We start from the raw sequence: 24,398 nt of genomic DNA on the forward strand, positions 1-24,398 counted from the left end.
ATGTTTTCGTCAAGAATACACTGTCAGGAGGAACTATTTGTGAATTTTGCAATCTTAGCTTGTGATTAACATTCAACTGACTGTCCTTCAGTTCAGCTGATTAGAGTCATGGATGTTCCTAGGCAAGAACCAAAACTATCTGCATCAACTAATTTAAGAAACAGCAGAAAGTCTGGTAACTAAGACATCCACATCTTACTAGTATGTGTTTGTCTTCTGTGAAGCCAGCTTTGACATCCATTTAGTTTATCAACACTGCATTAGGTTCCTGTCCTTTAACCATTTCCTATATCAACAAGAATGAATAACATGTAGAAAGTTATTAATGCCATTTGTTGTAAAGCCAATTGACACATTACTTTAATTCACTGTTTTAGTTTATCATAACTGCTGCATGTACGATAGATAGTGGTGACAATGTCTTATAACTCTTCTTAGGCTTTTATGATTGGCGGTCATTCACAAAATTTCTCATAATCACTGTTCTTAATGGTTTTGCACTGCTTCAAAGTGTTTTGGTTATTGTCTCAAGGGATTTCATTGCTTCAGCATCTTGTTGTGCCCACTGCAGCACCTGTAACAGCATATTACATCCAGTGTAAAAACAACATAAAAAATTGGCTCCCTGAAGTAACTGAAAAAAACATTAAAGCAAAATGAACTAGTATTTTGAAAACAACCAGACATAAGATCTGTTAAGAACATGTTTAATGCCATCTCATCCAAACACAACACAACCAGGGCAAAAGCACCACATGCACAAAGATATGAGATGGTGCCAGTGCCAGAGAGATTCGCCACTTGTGCGACTTCCAGCTGCACCATGGGCAGCACTGAGGGTGAAGATATCGACCTCGCCTTGGCCAGTTGCCAGCCGAGTACAATCTGTCAATGACCCATCAACAGCAGACAGAAATGTACTCGGAAGATATAAGAGCAGCTCTCGCCCACTTGGTAATAGATCATCATCCAGGGCTGACATAGACAGGGAACGTCGCTTAGTGAACTCATAGAACTGTACAGACAATTGCTGTAAATTGCATTTGCTATTAACTGTACAATTTCCCTATGATTATTTGCACTTAGCCATTGAGGGCCTTTTATGTGTTATATTACAAGTAGTGTTGCAGACTTCTTATTTGTCAAGACACAAAGATAAGTAAACCTTTTAACTCATTTGTGTGACTTGGTTACTAATCTGTTGGAGTGCTATTAAACCTTTGTTCTCCTATCCTGTTACCTGGCCCTGGGGCATAGCTATGTAATAGTGGGAGGGAGAAATTGTATTAGCGGTGTACTGCACCAGGAGCCATTTCATGATCTCACAAACTGAGCCTCCACAGCAGTTTACAAAACTGATGATGAGGGTTTACAAAATTTTATAGTCATTAAAATAGTTATTAAAAACTGACTGGGTCTTTCTGTGACATGCATTTAACTTACTTGAAGCTAGAACAAAAAATTAATGGAAAGCACGAAACTGGCTTAAGACTCTTTTATTCTTAACTGTTTGAGCAATGGTGTTCCAGACACTTACCTTGTTCTCTGTTTGTGGAGTGCTGACAGCTCTAGCAACTGTTAGTTCAAGTTTTTCTCCTGCTGATGCAATAAGAGGTACAGTTAAACAGCAGTCAAAGTCATTGGTCTGTGTATTATTTACCTGCAACAGAGTTTGAAATCATTAAGTATTCTTCGAGTCAAAGTTGCATTAATTGTATAAGTATCAACAGATTTCTTATCAGTAGGTTCAATCATCCTTTGTGAATACAAATGGGAATCTTTGGTGAGAAGATGATGTTCTTTTCATGAGGCACTGCTCAGGAAATCTAGAGAAGCACCATTTGAGGCTGACTGCAGAATGATTCTACTCCTGCCACTGTACATTTCACGTGAGGACCATGAAGATAATGTGAGAGAAATGAGGTCTTACAGCAGGCCTACAGACAAATGTTTTTTCCCTCAGTTTGTTTGCAAGTGGAACAGGAGAGGAAGTGATTAGTAGTGGTATGTGGTACCCTCCACCATACTCTACATGGTGGCTCATGGAGTATGTATGTAGATGTAGGTGTAGATACAGATGACTAGGAACCAAGGACTGCTGATGAATGTCACTACCCTAGATGATTTGTCGGTGGGTATGACCGTGACATGGGCAGAGGTCTCATTCTCCCCTCAATCTGAGAGGGTGAGATTTCAGTTCACATGGAAAGAAAATGATTAACTGTCTAGTAGTCTTCTGAAGATCAATAAGAGAGGTAATGAAAGGAAAAGTGCTAAGAGGTGTTTAACTCTGACTACTACCTCTCTAAGATCAAGGTGAATTTCATCCTTCTCAAGGTGGCTCAGGTAAGCAACAATAATTTCTGCAGGTGCGAAATGTCAAAACTGAAGATAAATGACGATATTTCGAAATTATATCAATAACAAGTGCTACTTGTAGCCAAGAAATAAACGGATGTTACATCAGACAATCCAGAAGTAGCTAGTACTAGAATCTTACCCACTACAAAATGTAAACACTGATGGTGGAGTGATGAATGTAAACAAGCATTCACTTGCAGAATAAATGCCCGGGAAAAGTGGAACTTTATGATGAAACAGGGATACTTTGGCATGTTTCATAAAACTATAAAGGATACCGCCAATGCATTTCAGCAAACTGAATGATTGTATGTGAAACAGCATATGAAACAGACTGACGGTGACTTCCATAAAACTGTGTGTGAGATTTTTTACCAGACTTTCAAGACCAACCTGAAAGGGTGTCAGGTCCACAGCATGTATTTTACAGAGGAAAATGAGAACCTAGGTCTAGATAGTAAAAAGAACTGTACCAAGTTGGCTTAGTGTTTTGATAGATTACTTAACTATGATGCACCCTTAAGCCAACCATCTCAGAAACTACAAATTCACATACATCAAAATAATTAACAGATTGTTAGCAGCCTAAAAAGTAATAAAGCAGATACGGAAGACCTGATAGTTACAGAAAATCTAAATATTGTGAACAAAGGTCATATACACATGACAGTTAACTCTTTAAGGTGTTTGAAGGTCTGGTAAGATAGCATCTAAATGCCAGTCAGTACTGATCTGTACACTACACAAGGAAAGAGATATGAAAAATGTAAATCATGCATTCATGCACATCTTCTTTAGATACTGTCAAGCAGGAGGACCTACTCTCAGTGTTTCATTTAATGTTTAAACATTACTGTCTACTTGTGATACCTGTAGATCACTTTTGCTTGTATGAAATTCCATAATATATCTTTGTGAATTAATAGTTAAATTGTTTGCTGTGGACTAACTGTAGACATTCCCAGTTATCTTCTAGCTGTGTCTACTAAGGTTGAATTTGGACCCTTGTCTAGAACACTTGCATCAATGTTTGAACCATCTCTTAAAGTCAATGTAATGAGTAATTTTTCACAGAGATGTGTTGTTGTTGTGGTCTTCAGTCCTGAGACTGGTTTGATGCAGCTCTCCATGCTACTCTATCCTGTGCAAGCTTCTTCATCTCCCAGTACCTACTGCAGCCTACATCCTTCTGAATCTGCTTAGTGTATTCATCTCTTGGTCTTCCTCTACGATTTTTACCCTCCACGCTGCCCTCCAATACGATGTCTCAGAACATGTCCCACCAACCGATCCCTTCTTCTAGTCAAGTTGTGCCACAAGCTCCTCTTCTCCCCAATTCTATTCAATACCTCCTCATTAGTTATGTGATCTACCCATCTAATCTTCAGCATTCTTCTGTAGCACCACATTTCAAAAGCTTCTATTCTCTTCTTGTCTAAACTATTTATCGTCCACATTTCACTTCCATACATGGCTACACTCCATACAAATACTTTCAGAAGCGACTTCCTGACACTTAAATCTACACTCGATGTTAACAAATTTTTCTTCTTCAGAAACGCTTTCCTTGCCATTGCCTCTCTACTTCAACCATCGTCAGTTATTTTGCTCCCCAAATAGCAAAACTCCTTTACTACTTTAAGTGTCTCATTTCCTAATCTAATTCCCTCAGCATCACCTGATTTAATTCGACTACATTCCATTATCCTAGTTTTGCTTTTGTTGATGTTCATCTTATACTCCCCTTTCAAGACACTGTCCATTCCGTTCAACTGCTCTTCCAAGTCCTTTGCTGTCTCTGACAGATTTATAATGTCATTGGCGAACCTCAAAGTTTTTATTTCTTCTCCGTGGATTTTAATGCCTACTCTGAACTTTTCTTTTGTTTACTTTATTGCTTGCTCAATATGCAGATTGAATAACATCGGGGATAGGCTACAACCCTGTCTCACTCCCTTCCCATCCACTGCTTCCCTTTCATGTCCCTCGACTCTTATAACTGCCACCTGGTTTCTGTACAAATTGTAAATAGCCTTTCGCTCCCTGTATTTTACCCCTGCCACCTTCAGAATTTGAAAGAGAGTATTCCAATCAACATTGTCAAAAGCTTTCTCTAAGTCTACAAATGCTAGAAACTTTCTTCTAAGATAAGTTGTAGGGTCAGTATTGCCTACTGTGTTCCAACATTTCTACGGAATCCAAACTGATCTTCCTCGAGGTCGGCTTCAATCAGTTTTTCCATTCGTCTATAAAGAATTCGCGTTAGTATTTTGTAGCTGTGACTTATTAAACTCATAGTTCGGTAATTTTCACATGTGTCAACACCTGCTTTCTTTGGGATTGGAATTATTATATTCTTCTTGAAGTCTGAGGGTATTTCGCCTGTCTCATACATCTTGCTCACCAGATGGTAGAGTTTTGTCAGGACTGGCTCTACCAAGGCTGTCAGTAGTTCTAAAGGAATGTTGTCTTCTCCCGGGGCCTTGTTTCGACTCAGGTCTTTCAGTGCTCTGTCAAACTCTTCACGCAGTATCATATTTCCCATTTCATCTTCATCTACATCCTCTTCCATTTCCATAATATTGTCCTCAAGTACAATGCCCTTGTAGAGACCCACTACATACTCCTTCCACCTTTCTGCTTTCCCTTCTTTGCTTAGAACTGCGTTTCCATCAAAGCTCTTGATATTCATGCAAGTGGTTCTCCTTTCTCCAAAGGTCTCTTTAATTTTCCTATACGCAGTATCTATCTTACCCCTAGTGAGATAAGCCTCTACATCCTTACATTTGTCCTCTAGCCATCCCTGCTTAGCCATTTTGCACTTCCTGTTGATCTCATTTTTGAGACGTTTGTATTCCTTTTTGCCTGCTTCATTTACTGCGTTTTTATATTTTCTCCTTACATCAATTAAATTCAATATTTCTTCTGTTACCCAAGGGGTTCTACTAGCCCTCGTCTTTTTACCTATTTGATCCTCTGCTGCCTTCACTATTTCATCCCTCAAAGTTAACCATTCTTCTTCTACTGTATTTCTTTCCCCCATTCCTGTCAGTTGTTCCCTTATGCTCTCCCTGAAACTCTGTACAACCTCTGGTTCTTTCAGTTTATTCAGGTCCCATCTCCTTAAATTTCCACCTTCTTGCAGTTTCTTCAGTTTTAATCTACAGTTCATAACCAATAGATTGTGGTCAGAGTCCACATCTGCCCCTGGAAATATCTTACAATTTAAAACCTGGTTCCTAAATCTCTGTCTTACCATTATATACTCTATCTGATACCTTCTAGTATTTCCAGGATTCTTCCATGTGGACAACCTTCTCTTATGATTCTTGAACCAAGTGTTAGCTATGATTAAGTTATGCTCTGTGCAAAATTCTACCAGACGGCTTCCTCTTTCATTTCTTTTCCCCGATCCATATTCACCTACTATGTTTCCTTCTCTCCCTTTTCCTACTCTCGAATTGCAGTCACCCATGACTATTAAATTTTCGTCTCCCTGCACTATCTGAATAATTTCTTTTATCTCATCATACATTTCATCAATTTCTTCATTATCTGCAGAGCTAGTTGGCATATAAACTTGTACTACTGTAGTAGGCATGGGCTTTGTGTCTATCTTGGCCACAATAATGCGTTCACTATGCTGTTTGTAGTAGCTTACCCGTACTCCTATTTTTTTTTATTCATTATTAAACCTACTCCTGCATTACCCCTATTTGATTTTGTATTTATAAGCCTCTATTCACCTGACCAAAAGTCTTGTTCCTCCTGCCACCAAACTTCACTAATTCCCACTATATCTAACTTTAACCTATCCATTTCCCTTTTTAAATTTTCTAACCTACCTGCCCGATTAAGGGATCTGACATTCCACGCTCCGATCCATAGAACACCAGTTTTCTTTCTCCTGATAACAACATACTCCTGATTAGTCCCCGCCCGGAGATCCGAATGGGGGACTATTTTACTTCCGGAATATTTTACCCAAGAGGACGCCATCATCATTTAATCATACAGTAAAGCTGGATGCCCTCGGGAAAAATTACGGCTGTAGCTTCCCCTTGCTTTCAGCCGTTCGCAGCACCAGAACAGCAAGGCTATTTTGGTTAGTGTTACAAGGCCAGATCAGACAATCATCCAGACTGTTGCCCCTGCAACTACTGAAAAGGGTGCTGCCTCTCTTCAGGAACCACACGTTTGTCTGGCCTCTCAACAGATACCCCTCCGTTGTGGTTTCATCTACGGTATGGCTATCTGTATCATTGAGGCACACAAGCCTCCCCACCAATGCCAAGGTTCATGGTTCATGGGGGGGGGGGGGGGGGGGTGACACAGAGATGTACACAACTGAATAATGTAGATGTAGAAAAGTGGAATAACTCCGTTTACTATAATTGTACTCATTAGATACCTAATTTTTTTCCTCTTGTAGAGGTGTAGATATACCACATTTACTTAGGATATCAAAATCCTTATCTAGGTGATGTTTCATTAAAATTATTTGTTCACTATATCATTTGAACTGTGCTGATTTAGTTAATCATAAAAAACTTCTTTTAAGAGAAATCTGTAATTTATAATGTTCAGAAACCATGCACTCATGAGCTAATGATTGTTTATTTCCAATAAGACACAGCTCATTTGAAAGCTCTAATTTCACTATTTAAAGTAGACAGTTTACTTTTTCTGAGAAGAACGGAAAAATTATTTATAATCAAAGTTTCCATCCACCAGAAAAGACTTGAGTTATTTTTACCTTTAAGCATGTTGAAGAACTGGTGTCATGATTTTGTGACCCTAATCTTTCTGTGCCGGGAAATATATTTAGTTATCATAATAATGTGTTAGTTAAGAAATTAAGCAAATTATAAAAATTATGAACCAGAGAAATTTCCATGAATAGAAGGTATATATGCTGTTAATAAAAATTTCATCTGATTTTTTTAATTTTACAGTTACCTAACACACAGATCAGTCCAGTGACATCTCTATGTAAAAGTGAGTGCCCAAGAGTTAGTATGTGAACATCTCTGTGTAAAAGTACTCATCCAGTTACACTTATGCAAATAAGTATGTGCAAATATTAACATATGACAGTCACTACAAGTCATAATGTGCAGTTATATTTTGTGTTGGAACCAATGTTCTTTGTTAATACTCATGAAGTTACACACACACATGAATTGCATCAACCAGTCTCCATTTGATATTTATGTTTTTAACTTTGCTTTGTTAAATTTTTATGACTTTTCTGACTACAAGAAACTTAATAATGAACACAATACTTTATTACTTCAAGTATTTAGTACTCTAAAAACACTTGCCACAATGTGACTGCTGTACTAGGCCAAGTCACATTGACTAAAGTAAATATCAGACTGTGCTTGAGGATGGTCAGGCCTGACTCTATAAGCCATTGACCAACCAGTACAGTATGAAAAGGCTGTGTGCATATCTGAGAGCAAGGGGCCTCTGCTGGTGCTGGCATCTTGGGACTTCTGTATTGCACCATACAGCTGCATGCCCAGATCACAGCTGTGGAAATTTAGCTGGGTCACTACAGCCCTTCCCCTTTGGAGGCAAAGCATCACTGATTGCCTGGGCCAGGAGTGAATGGCCACAATGTGGAAATGGTGCCCATGACCATGGAGGCCTTGAAGGCATGAAGGAAGAGCAACTCCGGGTTGGTGGAGCCTTTGGAATATGGGCAAATGTGAACAGCAAGAAGATGCCCCAACACCTCCCCTGTGGGAGCATGAGATGACAGGACCAGCAATGTAAAATCCGAGCTGGGATCTATGGTGAATTCCAGCAGCATTGTGGAAGGTGGAAGTGACTCTGCCATAGGTTGAGGCCATGCAGGAGATATCGAACCAGCAAGAGGTATGTACACTGGCATCAGAGCAGCAGCTGGAATCTGTGATGTTGAAGGTTCATCAGGCAGCACTGATAAGGGTGGAAACTGAGGCAGGAATTCCAGTGTATAGGAGGCACCTAGTGACCAGGGCATCAATGAAGGCATTGGCATGGCCTGGATGGGTGGGTGGATGCTCACCGAGACTTGGAGCTGATTTTGATGGCTCCAGACCTCCGGGTACCCATTCACAGAGTGTGGACACGGTGGCTGTTCTGTCACATGGTGGTTGCCAGTAGCTAGCAGGGGCACCAACCAAAACTGTGATCCCTGTTGGTAAGTGCAGTTCAGTGGAACATGATGGCGGGTGAAAACCTGGATGGAGGAGGTGGAGCAGCATGGGTGGTGGCTGTGGAGGAGCTCAGCAGGGCTACTGGAATCAATAGGAGTTGTCCAGTAGGCCTTCAGAGAAAACAGGAATACCTCTTTGGTGGGAAAGTCTGCAGATATTTCTTCATCTGTTGTGAACCATGTGCTCAGCCTTCTTCTTAGATTGAGTGAACATGGAAAATGCCTGACCACACACAGAAATCGCAAAATGCCAGGAAAAGAAAGTGAGGTCCATTTTCAGAAACAAGAGTAACTAGGAGACCTTCCAAAGAAAAAGTTTTTGAAAGAGCCTGATTAGTAAGCTCGGCTGTGGCTGAGGAGCACCAGACCATGTATGGAAAATGCAAAAATGCATCAATGACAATCAGCCAAAACACAGAAAGAAACAGACCTGCAAAATGCGTATGGAGGCGTTCCCAGGGCTGGGTCACTGGAGTCCATGGGGAAAACAGTGCCTTGAGAGCCGCATGCTGACTAGTGCACTGGGGACAGCAGCCAACAAATTCTCCAGATCCTGTTCAATGCTAGGCCATTACACGTATCTGCCAGTCAAGGCTCTGGTGTGGGAAACACCTCAGTGACCCTTATGCAACAGTTGTAAGATCTCCCACTGCAAACTCCTGGGAATGACAACCTTAGGGGTTGCATCATCTGTGGAGAGGAGGAGGACCCTGTCCAAGACCAAGAGACAAAATAGTTACAAAGCAGATTAGAAGCACAACCCAGGGGATGAGATAATCAACCCTGTAGGATGAGGTGGACATGCTGCTTGAGGACAGGATCAGACTCTGTGGTTCTGGTGTCCTGGGTACTAGTGACTGGAAAGCCATCTACCACATGGCAGGAGACAACGTCTAAGTGGAAACACATGAGGCCAGGGGGAAAACGGTGCCTTGAGAGCCACCTGTTGACTAGTGCCCTTGTGGGGCAAAAATGGATGTCATAGTGGTATTTGGAGAGGAACAATGCCCACCACTGCAACTTGTGGGCCACCTTATCAGGGACCCGAGCAGACAGACTGAATAATGAAACTAATGGCTTATGGTCCATAATGAGTTGGAATTTAGTGCAATATAAGAATATGTGACTGCATAAACAATAACGAAAGCTTCCTTCTTGACCCGAGAGTAATGGTCCTGTACTGGATTGAGAGCTTTGGATCCAAATGCCACTGGCTGCTCTGAGCGCCTGCATTACAATGAGCAAAGACAGCCCCCATGCCATACTGCAAGTTGTCGGTAGCAAAAACCAATGGTTTGCTAGGATCAAAAGTATTCAGACACAACTTTGACCTGAGGTAGGCTTTCAGCATGGAAAAAGTGTGGTCACAAACTGGAGACCATACAAATGAAGCACCCTCATGGAATAGAAGGTGGAGAGGGTGAACAATGGTGGATGCCCTGAGAACGATCTGATGGTAATAAGCAATTTTTGCTATGAAATCCTGCAATTTATACAACAACGAGTGATGCGGCAGGTCAGTGATGCCTGTAGCCAGACATGCCAGGGGTTGGGCAGTCTGCCATATGCTTCATAAATATCAAGCTTGGAGAAGAATTGACCCCTGCTACACATGTAAACAGCTCTTCTGCACACGGAAATGGGTATGTATAAACCATGGGCTGTGAATTCATGGTGATCTTAAATTTACCACAAAGCTGCAGTTTCATCACAATAACAAGGGGAATGGCCCACTCACTATAGGAAATGGGAACCACAATCCTGAGAGACATGAGCTGGTCCAACTCTGCCTTGTCTTGGGTGCAGAGGGCTACCGTAATCTGCCGAGCATGAAAAAATCTAGGAAAAGCTGACTGCCTCAAGGTTATGTGGACTTTAAAATATGTTGTGCATCCTAGGCCTTCCACAAAAATATCCTGAAATACAGAGCACAGAAATTCCAGTGATTGATAGGGGATATTGGCTGATGCCACCTGTATGGAGTCCATGACTGAAATGCCGAAGGCCTGAAAGGCATCAAACATAGAAAGGTTTACTCAACTAGCATTGTGAACAACAATAAAGGTAATAGGCTGAGTTACTGACCTATAGGTACCATCAGCTGTAAATTGACCAAGCAAAGCAAGGGGATTTTCTGTCTATCATATCCCCATAAACACTTGTTTAGAGGTGACAGCAGTGGAGAACCAAGGTCTCAATATGTTTGGGAATTAAACAGGGAAACTGCCATGCTGGTGCCCACCTGCAGGTGCAGCTGTCATGAGAGAACCAAGACCTTGATAAAATAAAAACTTGTTGGACATCTGAACAGGAACCCGTCCTGATAACAACACTTCCTAGATATCCATATCCATGTCCTCTGCTTGTGCATTCTGTGCCATTGATTGGCAGACTCCCACAATGTGGTCTTTATTCTGACACTTATGACAGATGGCTCAATGCTAGGGACACACAGATCTATCATGATGCACACAACACAACAGGGAGTGACACTTGGAATGCTCTTTACATGTTGCATGGAAGCTGCTGGATCTGCTGGCTTGCACCACCACTATATTGTCCTCCTCAGACACAGTGGACACAGCTGTGCCACCCTGCACTGCAGTGAAATTGCACCATGCTTCCACCTGCCAACCAGTGGCATGTGAGGCCTCATAAAACTGGACAATGGACAACACCTCATTGATTGAAGGGTTTTATAATTGGAGGGCCCATTGCAAGCATGATAAGACTGATAGATCTGTTTCTTGCATTGGCAGAGCGACCAAAACCTGAGTGCGGTGGTGATAATAGGAAGACATCAATAAGAATAAACTGTCAAAAGACAACAACGAAGGTTTCTGTAATGGGCAAACTGCCACAACAGAGAGGAGAAATCAAGGACAAAAACAGTGTATGACATATATCTGTGTCTATCATGTAGAAATATTGCCATAGGTAGCGTTTGTATGCTTTCCAATCTTCCACTGCCTCAAAAAGTGATGGCAGTGGAGGAGGAAACATAGCTGGAGCTGAAGGGGGAGAGAGAAACATCGCCAGAGCCTGGTGCAGGACAGTAAGAAGTTCTGTCTGCTGTTGCACCAATGTTTGAAGCAGAGCTTCCATGTCATAACAAGGAAAATGTCACAACTGATGGCAAAAATCAACTGCACAATGTAACACATGAAAAATAACACTACTCATCACTACTGTGGTCTAACTAAAAATATTCCTCTGTCAAAGATTTGACAGAGGAAAAACACTTGGCACAGAGCGGCTACCCTTACTAGTCCTAGTCACATCGGCTGAAGTAAACATCTGACTGGGCACAAGGCTGGCTGAGCAACTGATTATATATTGAATCACAGATCTGAAATGTTATCCATATGGTAGAATGTTTAGAGTAACAACAGATCACACAGCATTAAAATGGTTGTTGGTGTTAAAGAATCCTTCTAGTAGATTGACACAATGAGCTGCTTACCCATCAAGACAACTAAATTCTGCGGAAAGAAATTAGACCACAATGGAGAAAGAAATGTTAAGTCTTATTTATGGAATCACATATTTGAAATGTTATACCGAGCGAGGTGGCGCAGTAGTTAGCACACTGGACTCGCATTCAGGAGGACGACGGTTCAATCCCGTCTCCAGCCATCCTGATTTAGGCTTTCCATGATTTCCCTAAATCGCTTCAGGCAAATGCCGGGATGGTTCCTTTGAAAGGGCACGGCCAATTTCCTTCCCCATCCTTCCCTCACCCGAGCTTGTGCTCCGTCTCTAATGACCTCGTTGTCAACGGGACGTTAAACACTAATCTCCTCCTCCTTGAAATGTTATCTGTATGGTAAAAAGTTTAGAGTAATAACAGACCATGAGGCATTAAAATGATTGTCAGAGTTAAGGGATCCTTCTAGTGGGTTGGCATGATGGGCACTAAGACTAAGTAAATTTGATTTTGAAGTCACGCATAAACCTGGGCACAAGCACAGAAATGCAGATGGCTTAAGTAGAAAAGCAGCAGTATTACATACTGGGGGTAATGAGCATAAGGAATGGCATAATGCACACCAAGTAGATGGTAAATGTAAGCAGTATTTTAAGCAGTCACAGTTTTGTATGTGGGATGGGTTGCTATGGAGGGAAACTAAGTTGGAACTGTGGGTAGTGGTACCAGCAAAGCTAAGGAGTAGAGTGCTGCAAGACGCTCATGATCACATATGAGTGAGTCTTAGAGGTTGCAGGTGTACCAACAGAAGAGTTGCAGAAAGGTACTGGTGGAGTAATAGGCAGACAGACATGAACCAGTATGAGCGGAATTGCATACAGTGCACACGGAGAGAGGATTTGTGTTGAACAAGAGTACTATTGCAAATGCTACCTGAAGCCATTAAAATATCTGGTGAGTGATGTTTTGGGTCCATTCAAAAAAAAAAAAAAAAAAAAAAAAAAAAAAAAAAAAAAAAAAACACCTTTGGGTGCATTAAAAAAAAACTTGCAAGGAATAAGTACATATTCATAAACATAGATCATTTTTCAAGATATATAGAAATCGTTGTGATGACAAACCAACAGGCAGCAATAATGGCACAAGCACTTGTGAATAATTGGATACTGAAATTTGGAGTACCTGACACAATAGTAACAGATCAGGGAACAAACTTTGTGTCATATCCATTCAAGGAATTGCACAAGTTATTGAATGTGAAGAAGTTAAGGTAGAGTCCTCTCCATCCACAAGCCAATGGAAGAACTGAAAGAGTGCACACGAAAATCAGGAAGATGCTTGGGTACTATGTTAACTCACATCACACCAACTGGGATGTCTATATAATGTACGTCATCTCTGCCTATAACTCAAACCAGCATACAAATACAGGATATTCACCACATGAAGTAGTATATGTTCATAAAATGCCATCATCATTTGACCTATTGAAAATGAAGTAAGGGAGAACTGGAGAATCTGCTAAGGAATTTGCCAGAGTGATTAGGGGAATTTGAAATAAAGTACAGAGGCCAAATACATGAGTATTGGAGAAACAATAAGAAGCAGTGGGCCATATGGCAAGAATGCCACAGTATAAGGTTCGTCAGTGGGTGATGCTATCAGATTCATGTATGCTGAAGGGAAGGGCCATACCAAGTAGCAGAGACTTTGTTGCCAGTAAATTTCAAGATTCAGTTGCTGATGAGAATGACAATTGGGCATGTAGGTCAGCTGAAACATTTTTAAGGGAGTCTGGAAGTTATTCCAGGGATAAGAGACGCATAGCAGAAAGGGAGAGTGAGGAGAAAGCTATTGGAACATAAATAAGAGATTGTGAATGAGACAGTAATGAGGAACCTGTATGAATTAAGGTCTAGGGGATAGTCATTTAATATTTTTTAGGTTAGTTATAGATCTAGTGTAATTATTACACACAGCTGCAGAGCAGCAATGAGTTTAAGGAAGAGGAAAGTAACAGATATTCCTGCCTGTAGGTCAGGTGCAGAGAAGCTGAGATGATGTGGTCCATAGCAGGAGTATTGATATTCCTCGGGGTGGAAGCTTTACACAACCAAAACTTGGAAGGGGGAGTACTGTTCAGGAATAAGGAAGACATAATGATCACCAGTCGTTGCTGCGTGATGCAGGTGGTATTCAAGGCACAGAAGATGCATAACAAGGTGAGAAGACTGGAAGAAGTATTCGACAAATTCTGTCAGGGAACAAAAAGGCACAGGATACTCAAAGGAAGTGCCAGGTTATGTGAGACAATACAGGAGGAGTATGAAAAATTAAAGAGTGAGTTGATCCCAGTACTGGGGGTTACTTCAGATACACAATGGAAGAGGGGTGGGATTGAAGCTGAAGGTCAGCTTATCAAAACAATATTCAGCACTGCTGATGAGGAAGACATCTGAAGAGTGTCAAACACAATGGCAGAGGTTAAGCAGTAGGCAAAAGGGAACAAAGCTGTGAGTGACTGGCACACTACACAGATTGCAAATTTAGAGATGGACATATTGAATAACAAATGACTTCTTTGACAACTGGCTGGAGAAGTAATGTGGTATACCAGAGCTGAGAAGGGCAGTTAATCAGAATATCAGTGAACTAAAAACTCAAGTAGAAGTCTTAGATAGGGAAACAGTAATGACAAAATGATTGTGATATGTAAGAGATAGTGTTTGGGAAGCATAAGGAAAAGTAACAGAACTACAGGAGGATATGCAGCAGGCTGTAAGAGGCCAGCTAAGGGTAAACTCATTGCCACCAGAGCAGTACAGAAGTAACTAACACTGGAATTGGTTTTGGTATTAGGGACCAAGAATAAAAACTTGCCTTTTTATGTCAAGGCAGTATCAAAGAGACCTGATGGAGATAAAGTTTACATTTCCGTTTTTATAGCAGTAGCAGGAGAAAAAGCACATTATAAGTGCTACATAGTTCATTTGTATACTGTGAAGTTGGGGTCCTGAAGAAATTGGTAAGAGTAAAAATGCAGCATCTATTATAAGTTGCAAAAGACATGAGAAGATATGTAGAAATGGAGGATGCAAAGTTACAAAAATGCCATGTAAGGGAAATCACAGTCTGTCCAACTATGGTAATAAGAGAGGGGCAGGATTGCTACACAGTGAAATTTCCACTGGGACAAAAGGAGGTTAGAGAATGCAATAAAGAAGTGATCAAGCCAGAATTGTACTTTCAGCAGTTCAAGGCACATTGGTTATACTGTACCTTTGATGGGACAGTAGTAATGGCTTGTTGTTTCAAGCAGGGGAAGTTTACATCAGTATGGAGGCTAGAATTAAATGGGAGTGGTTTGTTATTAAATGGAACTGTGTGTGAGAGAATGTGGCCTACTTTCTATTTGCCCACCATGATTTCAGGAATAACTCACCTGAATATTTTGCAGCCTCATTTATATTGGCCAGAGGAGTCCGTGGAAGTGCTACTTGCTACAGATCTAACCAGCTTAAATGAAACTCTTGGGTCAGAATTAATGGAATCTATAAATATATTTAAGAATCAGCAGGAGGGATGAGTCTCCCTGAAACCTTAATGCAGGATGTGAATTTATATTGGGAAAATCAGTGCCAGAAAGAGACAACATTGACTATTGTCATACCAACCACCCCAGCAGCTCTTGTTCTGCTGAGTGTAGTCCTTGTTTTGGTATGCAGAAGACAAAGTACAAGACTGAGTTCGGATCCAGCTGTCATTCAGATTCCATTAGAGTGGATACCTCAAGCGTTAAAGCTTGTACAGGGTGTTTCAAAAATGACCGGTATATTTGAAACGGCAATAAAACCTAAACGAGCAGTGATAGAAATACACCGTTTGTTGCAATATGCTTGGGACAACAGTACATTTTCAGGCGGACAAACTTTCGAAATTACAGTAGTTACAATTTTCAACAACAGATGGCGCTGCAAGTGATGTGAAAGATATAGAAGACAACGCAGTCTGTGGGTGCGCCATTCTGTACGTCGTCTTTCTGCTGTAAGCGTGTGCTGTTCACAACGTGCACGTGTGCTGTAGACAACATGGTTTATTCCTTAGAACAGAGGATTTTTCTGGTGTTGGAATTCCACCGCCTAGAACACAGTGTTGTTGCAACAAGACGAAGTTTTCAACGGAGGTTTAATGTAACCAAAGGACCGAAAAGCGATACAATAAAGGATCTGTTTGAAAAATTTCAACGGACTGGGAACGTGACAGATGAACGTGCTGGAAAGGTAGGGCGACCGCGTACGGCAACCACAGAGGGCAACGCGCAGCTAGTGCAGCAGGTGATCCAACAGCGGCCTCGGGTTTCCGTTCGCCGTGTTGCAGCTGCGGTCCAAATGACGCCAATGTCCACGTATCGTCTCATGCGCCAGAGTTTACACCTCTATCCATACAAAATTCAAACGCGGCAACCCCTCAGCGCCGCTACCATTGCTGCACGAGAGACATTCACTAACGATATAGTGCACAGGATTGATGACGGCGATATGCATGTGGGCAGCATTTGGTTTACTGACGAAGCTTATTTTTACCTGGACGGCTTCATCAATAAACAGAACTGGCGCATATGGGGAACCGAAAAGCCCCATGTTGCAGTCCCATCGTCCCTGCATCCTCAAAAAGTACTGGTCTGGGCCGCCATTTCTTCCAAAGGAATCATTGGCCCATTTTTCAGATCCGAAACGATTACTGCATCACGCTATCTGGACATTCTTCATGAATTTGTGGTGGTACAAACTGCCTTAGACGACACTGCGAACACCTCGTGGTTTATGCAAGATGGTGCCCGGCCACATCGCATGGCCGACGTCTTTAATTTCCTGAATGAATATTTCGATGATCATGTGATTGCTTTGGGCTATCCGAAACATACAGGAGGCGGCGTGGATTGGCCTCCCTATTCACCAGACATGAACCCCTGTGACTTCTTTCTGTGGGGACACTTGAAAGACCAGGTGTACCGCCAGAATCCAGAAACAATTGAACAGCTGAAGCAGTACATCTCATCTGCATGTGAAGCCATTCCGCCAGACACGTTGTCAAAGGTTTTGGGTAATTTCATTCAGAGACTACGCCATATTATTGCTACGCATGGTGGATATGTGGAAAATATCGTACTATAGAGTTTCCCAGACCGCAGCGCCATCTGTTGTTGAAAATTGTAACTACTGTAATTTCGAAAGTTTGTCTGCCTGAAAATGTACTGTTGTCCCAAGCATATTGCAACAAACGGTGTATTTCTATCGCTGCTCGTTTAGTTTTTATTGCTGTTTCAAATATACCGGTCATTTTTGAAACACCCTGTATGTTGGGAACAGAAAGTTAGAAGTTATTGTCCAAGAAACTAGTAACAAAGTAAGTTCCATGGCATTTGGGTTAAGAAGCAGGGCATGGGACCCTGTAGAAATGTGTAATATTAAATGACAGGGTTAATGAAATAATTATTAGAATAATTATTAAGAAGCAAAAAAGGGCCAGAAGGGCTGGTCAGCAGTGACTCTAATGTAAAGGATAACCTATGAGGGCCTTTTTTTTTCTTTTTTTTTTTCCCCCAACCTCCGATAGGCTATAAACAAAAGACAAGTTCATAGAAAACAATTATTTTATTACCAAAAGTGTTGTACACTTATAGTTACTTTTAAACATAATCACTGAAAAGATTTAGACATTTATCATACCTGTGGACAAGCTTTGCAGTACCCTCTTCAAAGAATGTAGCTGCTAATGATTGCAAATGAGCATTGACGTTGTTTTGAAGATCTTCGTTGGTCTGAAAGTGGTGTCCTCCTAGCCATGTTTTCAGTTCAGGGAAAAGGTGAAAGTCGCTGGGTGCCAGGTCAGTACTGTATGGCGGATGATCGGAAATGTCCCATTGAAATTGTTCAGGGAGCCATTGGGTTGTGCCATCAGTGTGTCCATGAGCATTGTCATGAATCAACACAATTCCTGAAGTCAAATGCAAATTAGTCATTCAAAACAAATGAGGAGGAATGCTGACTGAAGATGTGGCTAGGAGGGCAGCACTTTCAAACCAACAAAGATCTTCAAAACAACGCCAATACTCATTTGCAATCATTGGCAGCAACATTTTTTGAAGAAGGTATTGCGAAGCTTGTCCACAGGTGCAATAAATATCTCAGTCTTTTTGGTGATTATGTTGAAATGTAACCGTAAGTGTACAAAACTTTTGGTAGTAAAATAATTCTTTTCTATGAACTTGTCTTTTATTTATAGCCTATCAGAGGTTGAAAAAACAATGGCACTCATAGTTTGGTCAACTCGAGGGACTGGGACTTAATAGAAAGGAGGGCATTGCAGTGTATTGACCATATTTGGTCAAAAAATATGCCAGAGTGGAAGTGAATTGCAACAGAGTCAGCTGCAGAGTGTTATGCACTGCAAAGCAAAACACGGCCAGCAGACGTTTCGAAGCAGAGGCTGTGGGCTGCGGTATAGTAACAACTAATGATGCAGTATGGAAGGACAGAAGCCTTTTCTCACTTGCCACCACAGAAGTGTTTAGATCACGTGCCTTAAACCCTAAACAAACATTGTCTGGACCGTATAAGTACTCAGACATTCGTGTAATGAATTATTCTTGGCTCAGTGTAATAACTGACACCACAAGCCTGTGACACCCAGAGTGACAGCTTGGAATGTAGTACGGGGTTCTCTGTTCAACCACGAGACAGAGCAGCCTGCCCCGAGTCATGAGCCACCACCAGAGCAGGGTGCCACCTGCTCACTGGAGGGAGGTCACAGCCATTGCCACCTATGCCGCCATGCTGTCATCATGGCTGCAGCTGGAGACATCGCTGACAGCAGCATTCAGGTGATTCCATTTATCCTAAATATCCTAGAATTTACTTCATTTTTTCATTCACTTAGTTACTATGCAGAGCCCCTCCCCATTTCCTCTTATTGGTTCTACAGTAGTCTGATCTTAACTTATACCTATCAAAAAATGTAGCTGTTCAATATCAGTAATTTCAATCTGATGTTCCAATTAGCTCACCAAATCTGCTGACATTCCATCTGTCCATTTTTTTCCATGTGTTGTTATTACAATTTAGTTGTTCATCTTTTTTTATTAGTGTGACTTCTTATGTTTTTATGGAAAATACTAAATGTGTGTTCTATAAGAGCCCTGATTGTTTCCAAACCCAAGTTTTTTGTTTGTCTTTCAGATAAATGTATCCCAAAAAAGACCTTAGGAGATACATAAGGAATTACAGCCACATACACTGGAAATAACTGAGATAACATGAATACTGCTTTGATCAGACTTGATATTTTTGTTAACTGTTCACGCAAGTAGTATCACCCATCTACATGTAAATGCTACTGTCTCTTGAGTGATTCTCCAAGCTCTGCTTTAAGCTTGCCCACAGAGCACTTCATGCAGATTTTATCATATCACTCAAATTGTGGCACAATCATCACACTAGCATGAGGAGCAATCTCAATGTTGTGTCTCATGTCATTATAAAATTTAGATTGCAAAGAAATCTCAAAATCAACTGAAGATTATCTTAATAGATATAATGGTGATTACCAGGCTGGATTCAGAAAAGGTTATGACTGTCCAGAACAGATTTTCAATCTGATAAACATCATAAGATACAAGAAGTTGAGTGGAATAGTTGTGTGGTCATATTTGTTGATTTTAAGACAGAATATGGCTCAATATAGTGATTTTCTGGAAGATAAACAGTATGAGGAAGAGTTTGGAGTGGATGATATGTCAAGAAAACTGATACAACTGACTTTCACAAACACTCTGTCAAAATTAAAATGGCTCTGAGCACTATGGGACTTAACAGCTATGGTCATCAGTCCCCTAGAACTTAGAACTACTTAAACCTAACTAACCTAAGGACAGCACACAACACCCAGTCATCACGAGGCAGAGAAAATCCCTGACCCCGCCGGGAATCGAACCCGGGAACCCGGGCGTGGGAAGCGAGAACGCTACCGCACGACCACGAGCTGCGGACTGTCAAAATTAAAATTCATGAATGACATCTCAGAAGCATTTGAGATCAAGACTGGTGTCATACAAGGTCATGAACTTTTCCACTGTCCTTTACAAAATTACATCTGAGAGTGGAGAAAGAAACTGAGGCAAGAAGAAGAAGAAGGTAATCAACTCATATATGAAACCCAAATGTGAAGGAGCTTTGCCAGTGTAACAGAGAGTTTACAATGAGTTTATTCACCTTCAAACATGTTACATGGTTTTGGTGTAAACATTTACATATAAAGCCAAGAGACATGAGGTACATAAAATTTCATGATATTTACATCAGTGACAAATTGTTACATATAATCTGAAGATTATATGTGCAGGAACCTTTTGACTAATCATTTGTCACAACTTAGTATAACAGAACTTTATGTCATTTAAGTGAGCCCTCATACTCTTTTATGGAGTAGTATGCCTTCTTCTTAGACCACTCATCAAAAACAATTATAAATATACTGTAGGGAATGGAATGGGTAGCTTTTGGAAGTCTACTGAAAAATCTGGGGCCTGCCAGTAACTTTAAAAGCCTTTGGGAGGGTGACAACCCCATTATAATGCACTTTCATGTCTTGAATCTTAATATGAACACACAATTGTAGCCAGATATATGAACATCAATTTTCTAACCAATAATCCTTCTGCTCACACTTTATACTGATTCCACTTGGGTCCACTCATACAGCTGAATCTCATATGTTTATCGATATTTTTGAAACTGAATCTCCAAATAGAGTTCACACAGTTTGGATATCTACTTCTGGCTTGTCTGCTCATGATGTAATATTCATGACAGTTTCACTACAATGCCCAAAGAAAAAACTGCAAGTGGCAACTTTTTACAGATTTTAATTGTATGAATATATCAGAACTCACATCCGATGCCTATGATACCTTCACTGAGAGCTTTAATAATTTATATGATAAACACGCTTTTCTAAAAACAGTAAGAGTAAGAAGAAAGCCTGCACCGTGGCATACAGAGCACCCAGACACCTTATGACTGTCAGTGATGCAGCACACAGGCCACACAAATGCCACCCAACCTCTGATAACCATCACACCTACAATCAATTACTTAACTGAGCTAGTCAGTCTGTGAGGAATACAAAATTCAGGAATACTCTCTTGCAAACTGAAGATTTTCACAGACCCACCATCTTGTGAAAAAATCACTGAGGTCTACAAAGAGGCAAATCCAAATCTGCAACTGAACAACTGTTTCCTTTTGAGGATCTAAATAACTGTTTTGCCATGGCAAAATCTTTACTTTACAAATGCATAAGGTTGCAAATCATAGACTCCCTTCAGCTATCAGTGGTTGCTATGAATGAAATTTTTTTTTCTGCAGCCAATAAGTCCTGACATAGACTGGAAGTTCATTGTGTGTATTTGTTTGGCAGCCAGAGAAAATTATACTATAACAGTGGAAATGATCAGTATTCTTTTTGATCCTCTACTGTCCAAAATAATGGACATTTTCAATTATTCTGTGACCTCCAGCAACCTCCCAGTGTCCTGGAAGCAGGAATTCATACAGCCATTACCCAAGAAGGAATCCACCACATGACTATCACTTATATGCTGGCAGCCTTCAGTTATACCTACGTGCAAGTCCAAAACACTTGTGCACAGCCATCCAGCATGTACATGCTGGTCTACTTGCCTTATCTGAGTGGGTACAGAGCATATGTTTGAAACTTAACCCATCTAAATTGCCAGAAATATTAGTCACTCACAAAAGACTTATTATCAAACAGTTCAGAGTATCTCTTCCACCCTTAATCCTAAATGGCACAGAAGTAACCTTTTCTTTTTCTTGCAAAGAACTTGGACTTAATTCTAGACAATCATGTAGACTGGACTAATAACATACACTATGTGATCAAAAGTATCTGGACACATGGCTAAAAATGACTAAGAAGTTCAAGGCACCCTCCATTGGTAATGCTGGAATTCAATATGGTGTAGGTCCACCCTCAGCCTTGATGATAGCTTCCACTCACAGGCATATGTTCAATCAGGTGCTGGAAGGTTTCTTGGGGAATGGCAGCCCATTCTTCACGGAGTGCTGCACTGAGGAGAGGTATGGATGTCGGTCAGTGAGGCCTGGTGCAAAGTCAGCATTCCAAAACATCCCAAAGGTGTTCTATAGGATTCAGGTCAGGAATCTGCACAGACCAGTCCATTACAGGGATGTTATTCTCGTGTAACCACTCCACCACGGACCATGCATTATGAACAGGTGCTCAGTCATGTTGAAAGATGCAGTCACCAGCCCCAAATTTGTCTTCAACAGTGGGCTGCAAGAAGGTGCTTAAACATCAATGTAGGCCTGTACTGTGATAGTGCCACACAAAACAACAAGGGGTGCAAACCCCCTCCATGAAAAACATGACCACACCATAACACCACCGCCTCTGAATTTTACTGTTTGCACTACACATGCTGGCAGATGACAGTCACCAGGCATTCCCCATATCTGCACCCTGCCATTGGATTGCCATATTGTGTGTCATGGTTCATCTATCCACACAACATTTTTCAACTGTTCCTTTGTCCAATGTTTACACTCCTTACATCAGCCGAGGCATAGTTTGGCATTTACCCACGTGATGTGTGGCTTATGAGCAGCCACTCAACCATGAAATCCAAGTTTTCTCACCTTCCACCTAACAGTCATAGTACTTGCAGTGGATCCTGAAGCAGTTTGGAATTCCTGTGTGACAGTCCGGATGGATGTCTGCCTATTACACATTACGACCCTCTTCAACTGTCGGCGGTCTCTGTCAGTCAACAGATGAATTCGGCTTGTACACTTTTGTGCTGTACATGTCCCTTCCCATTTCCACTTCACTATCACATTGGAAACAGTGGACATTGGAATGTTTAGGAGTGTGGAAATCTCAAGTGCAGACGCATGACACAAGTGACATCCAATCACCTGACCACGTTCAATGTCCATGAGTTCCGTGGAGCACCCCATTCTGCTCCCTCACGATGTCTCATGACTACTGAGGTTGCTGATATGGAGTACCTGGCAATAGGTGTCAGCACAGTGCACCCAATATGAAAAATGTATGTTTTAGTGGGTGTCCGGATACTTTTGATCATGTAGTGTAACTGCAGTCTGTAAGAAGGTGTCAGTGTCATTTCATTCACTACAGAAATATAGAAAAGCGTTTCCTTTCAAGTTTAAGAAGAAGCTCATAGACTCACAAATACTCTCTATACTTGACTATGGTGATGGTATTCTCAAAGGACTTTAATACGAAAGCTCATGCAGGGGATGAATGCTTGTGTTCAATACATCGGTAATGTATGCTATTTTGATCATGTCACTTCTGCCTGTGAATAATTATCATGGCTGTGTGCCAATAAGCATAGAGATGTCATACTCTGTATCTGTTCTATTTTCTTCTCAATCATTGCACTCACTCTTATTTAACTTCAGCTCTGACACTACATTTTTTCAATGCAATAGAGTAGTATGCAACTGCAATGAATTTTTTGAAAGATTTTGTGATGCCTTCAGCTGACATTCTCTTTATTTCATGTAAGATTGTACAGTTTTGGCCTTACACCATATTCAAGTATTTAAAACAGAGGCATTTTACATTGGATACATAACTACTGACACTATTGTCTGAACAGCATAGCAGAAATACTAATTCTCAACAAAGTAAAATCCTCTCTGTACCATCACATAACTATGTCATGTTCTCTGAATCATTTTCTGTCTCAGGAACCCAACTTTGGAACAATCTTCCTCAAAAAAATCAGAGCAATTAAAATCCTTCAAAACTTTAAAAGACAGTTCATTGCCCACGTTTTACCACAATAACCGTCACTCTCATATACATGTCTGCAGCTCACTCACATGAGTCTCCTCCTCCCCACAACTTTTCCCTCCACCATGTTGGCAGAGTCCTTTATTTAAATTCTGTTCTTTCTAGCAGCCACTGTCACTGTCATTTTAATCTTCTCATCTTTCTTTACCTCTTCCACTTATATAATACTTAACATGTATTCAAATGTGCTAAACTAATCTAAATCATTCTTCAAGCCCTTTACTCTTATTATCTTTATTATTATTAGTATCAAGTACTATTGTCATTATTATTATTATTATTATTGTCAATTATTGTTATGATTATTAATGTAAATTACACTGAAAAGTGAAAGAAACTGGTACACCTGCCTAATATCATGCAGGAATACTGTGAGCATGCAGAAGTGCCACAATATGACATGAAATGGACTGGACTAATGTCTGAAGTAGTGCTGGAGGAATTGACACCATGAATCCTGCAGGGCTTTTCGTAAGTTCA

The 24,398-nt window shown here is 40.9% G+C and overlaps 1 protein-coding gene across 1 annotated transcript in view; it reads right to left on the minus strand.

Annotated features, from left to right (window-relative positions):
- Window positions 1-331: 331 nt before the first annotated feature.
- Window positions 332-24,398, minus strand: part of LOC126248080 (glutamate receptor-interacting protein 1) — a 535,929-nt gene continuing 511,862 nt past the window's right edge. Inside the window, exons 18-19 of the mRNA XM_049948737.1 lie at window positions 1,538-1,660; window positions 332-574 (exon numbers count right to left, since the gene is read on the minus strand). Coding sequence (XP_049804694.1) covers window positions 506-574; window positions 1,538-1,660 — 192 coding nt within the window. The 3' untranslated portion in view covers window positions 332-505. The remainder of the gene's footprint in view (window positions 575-1,537; window positions 1,661-24,398) is intronic.

The sequence above is a fragment of the Schistocerca nitens genome, chromosome 3 (genome assembly GCF_023898315.1).
Source record: "Schistocerca nitens isolate TAMUIC-IGC-003100 chromosome 3, iqSchNite1.1, whole genome shotgun sequence".
In the NCBI taxonomy this organism is placed as follows: Eukaryota; Metazoa; Arthropoda; class Insecta; order Orthoptera; family Acrididae; genus Schistocerca; species Schistocerca nitens.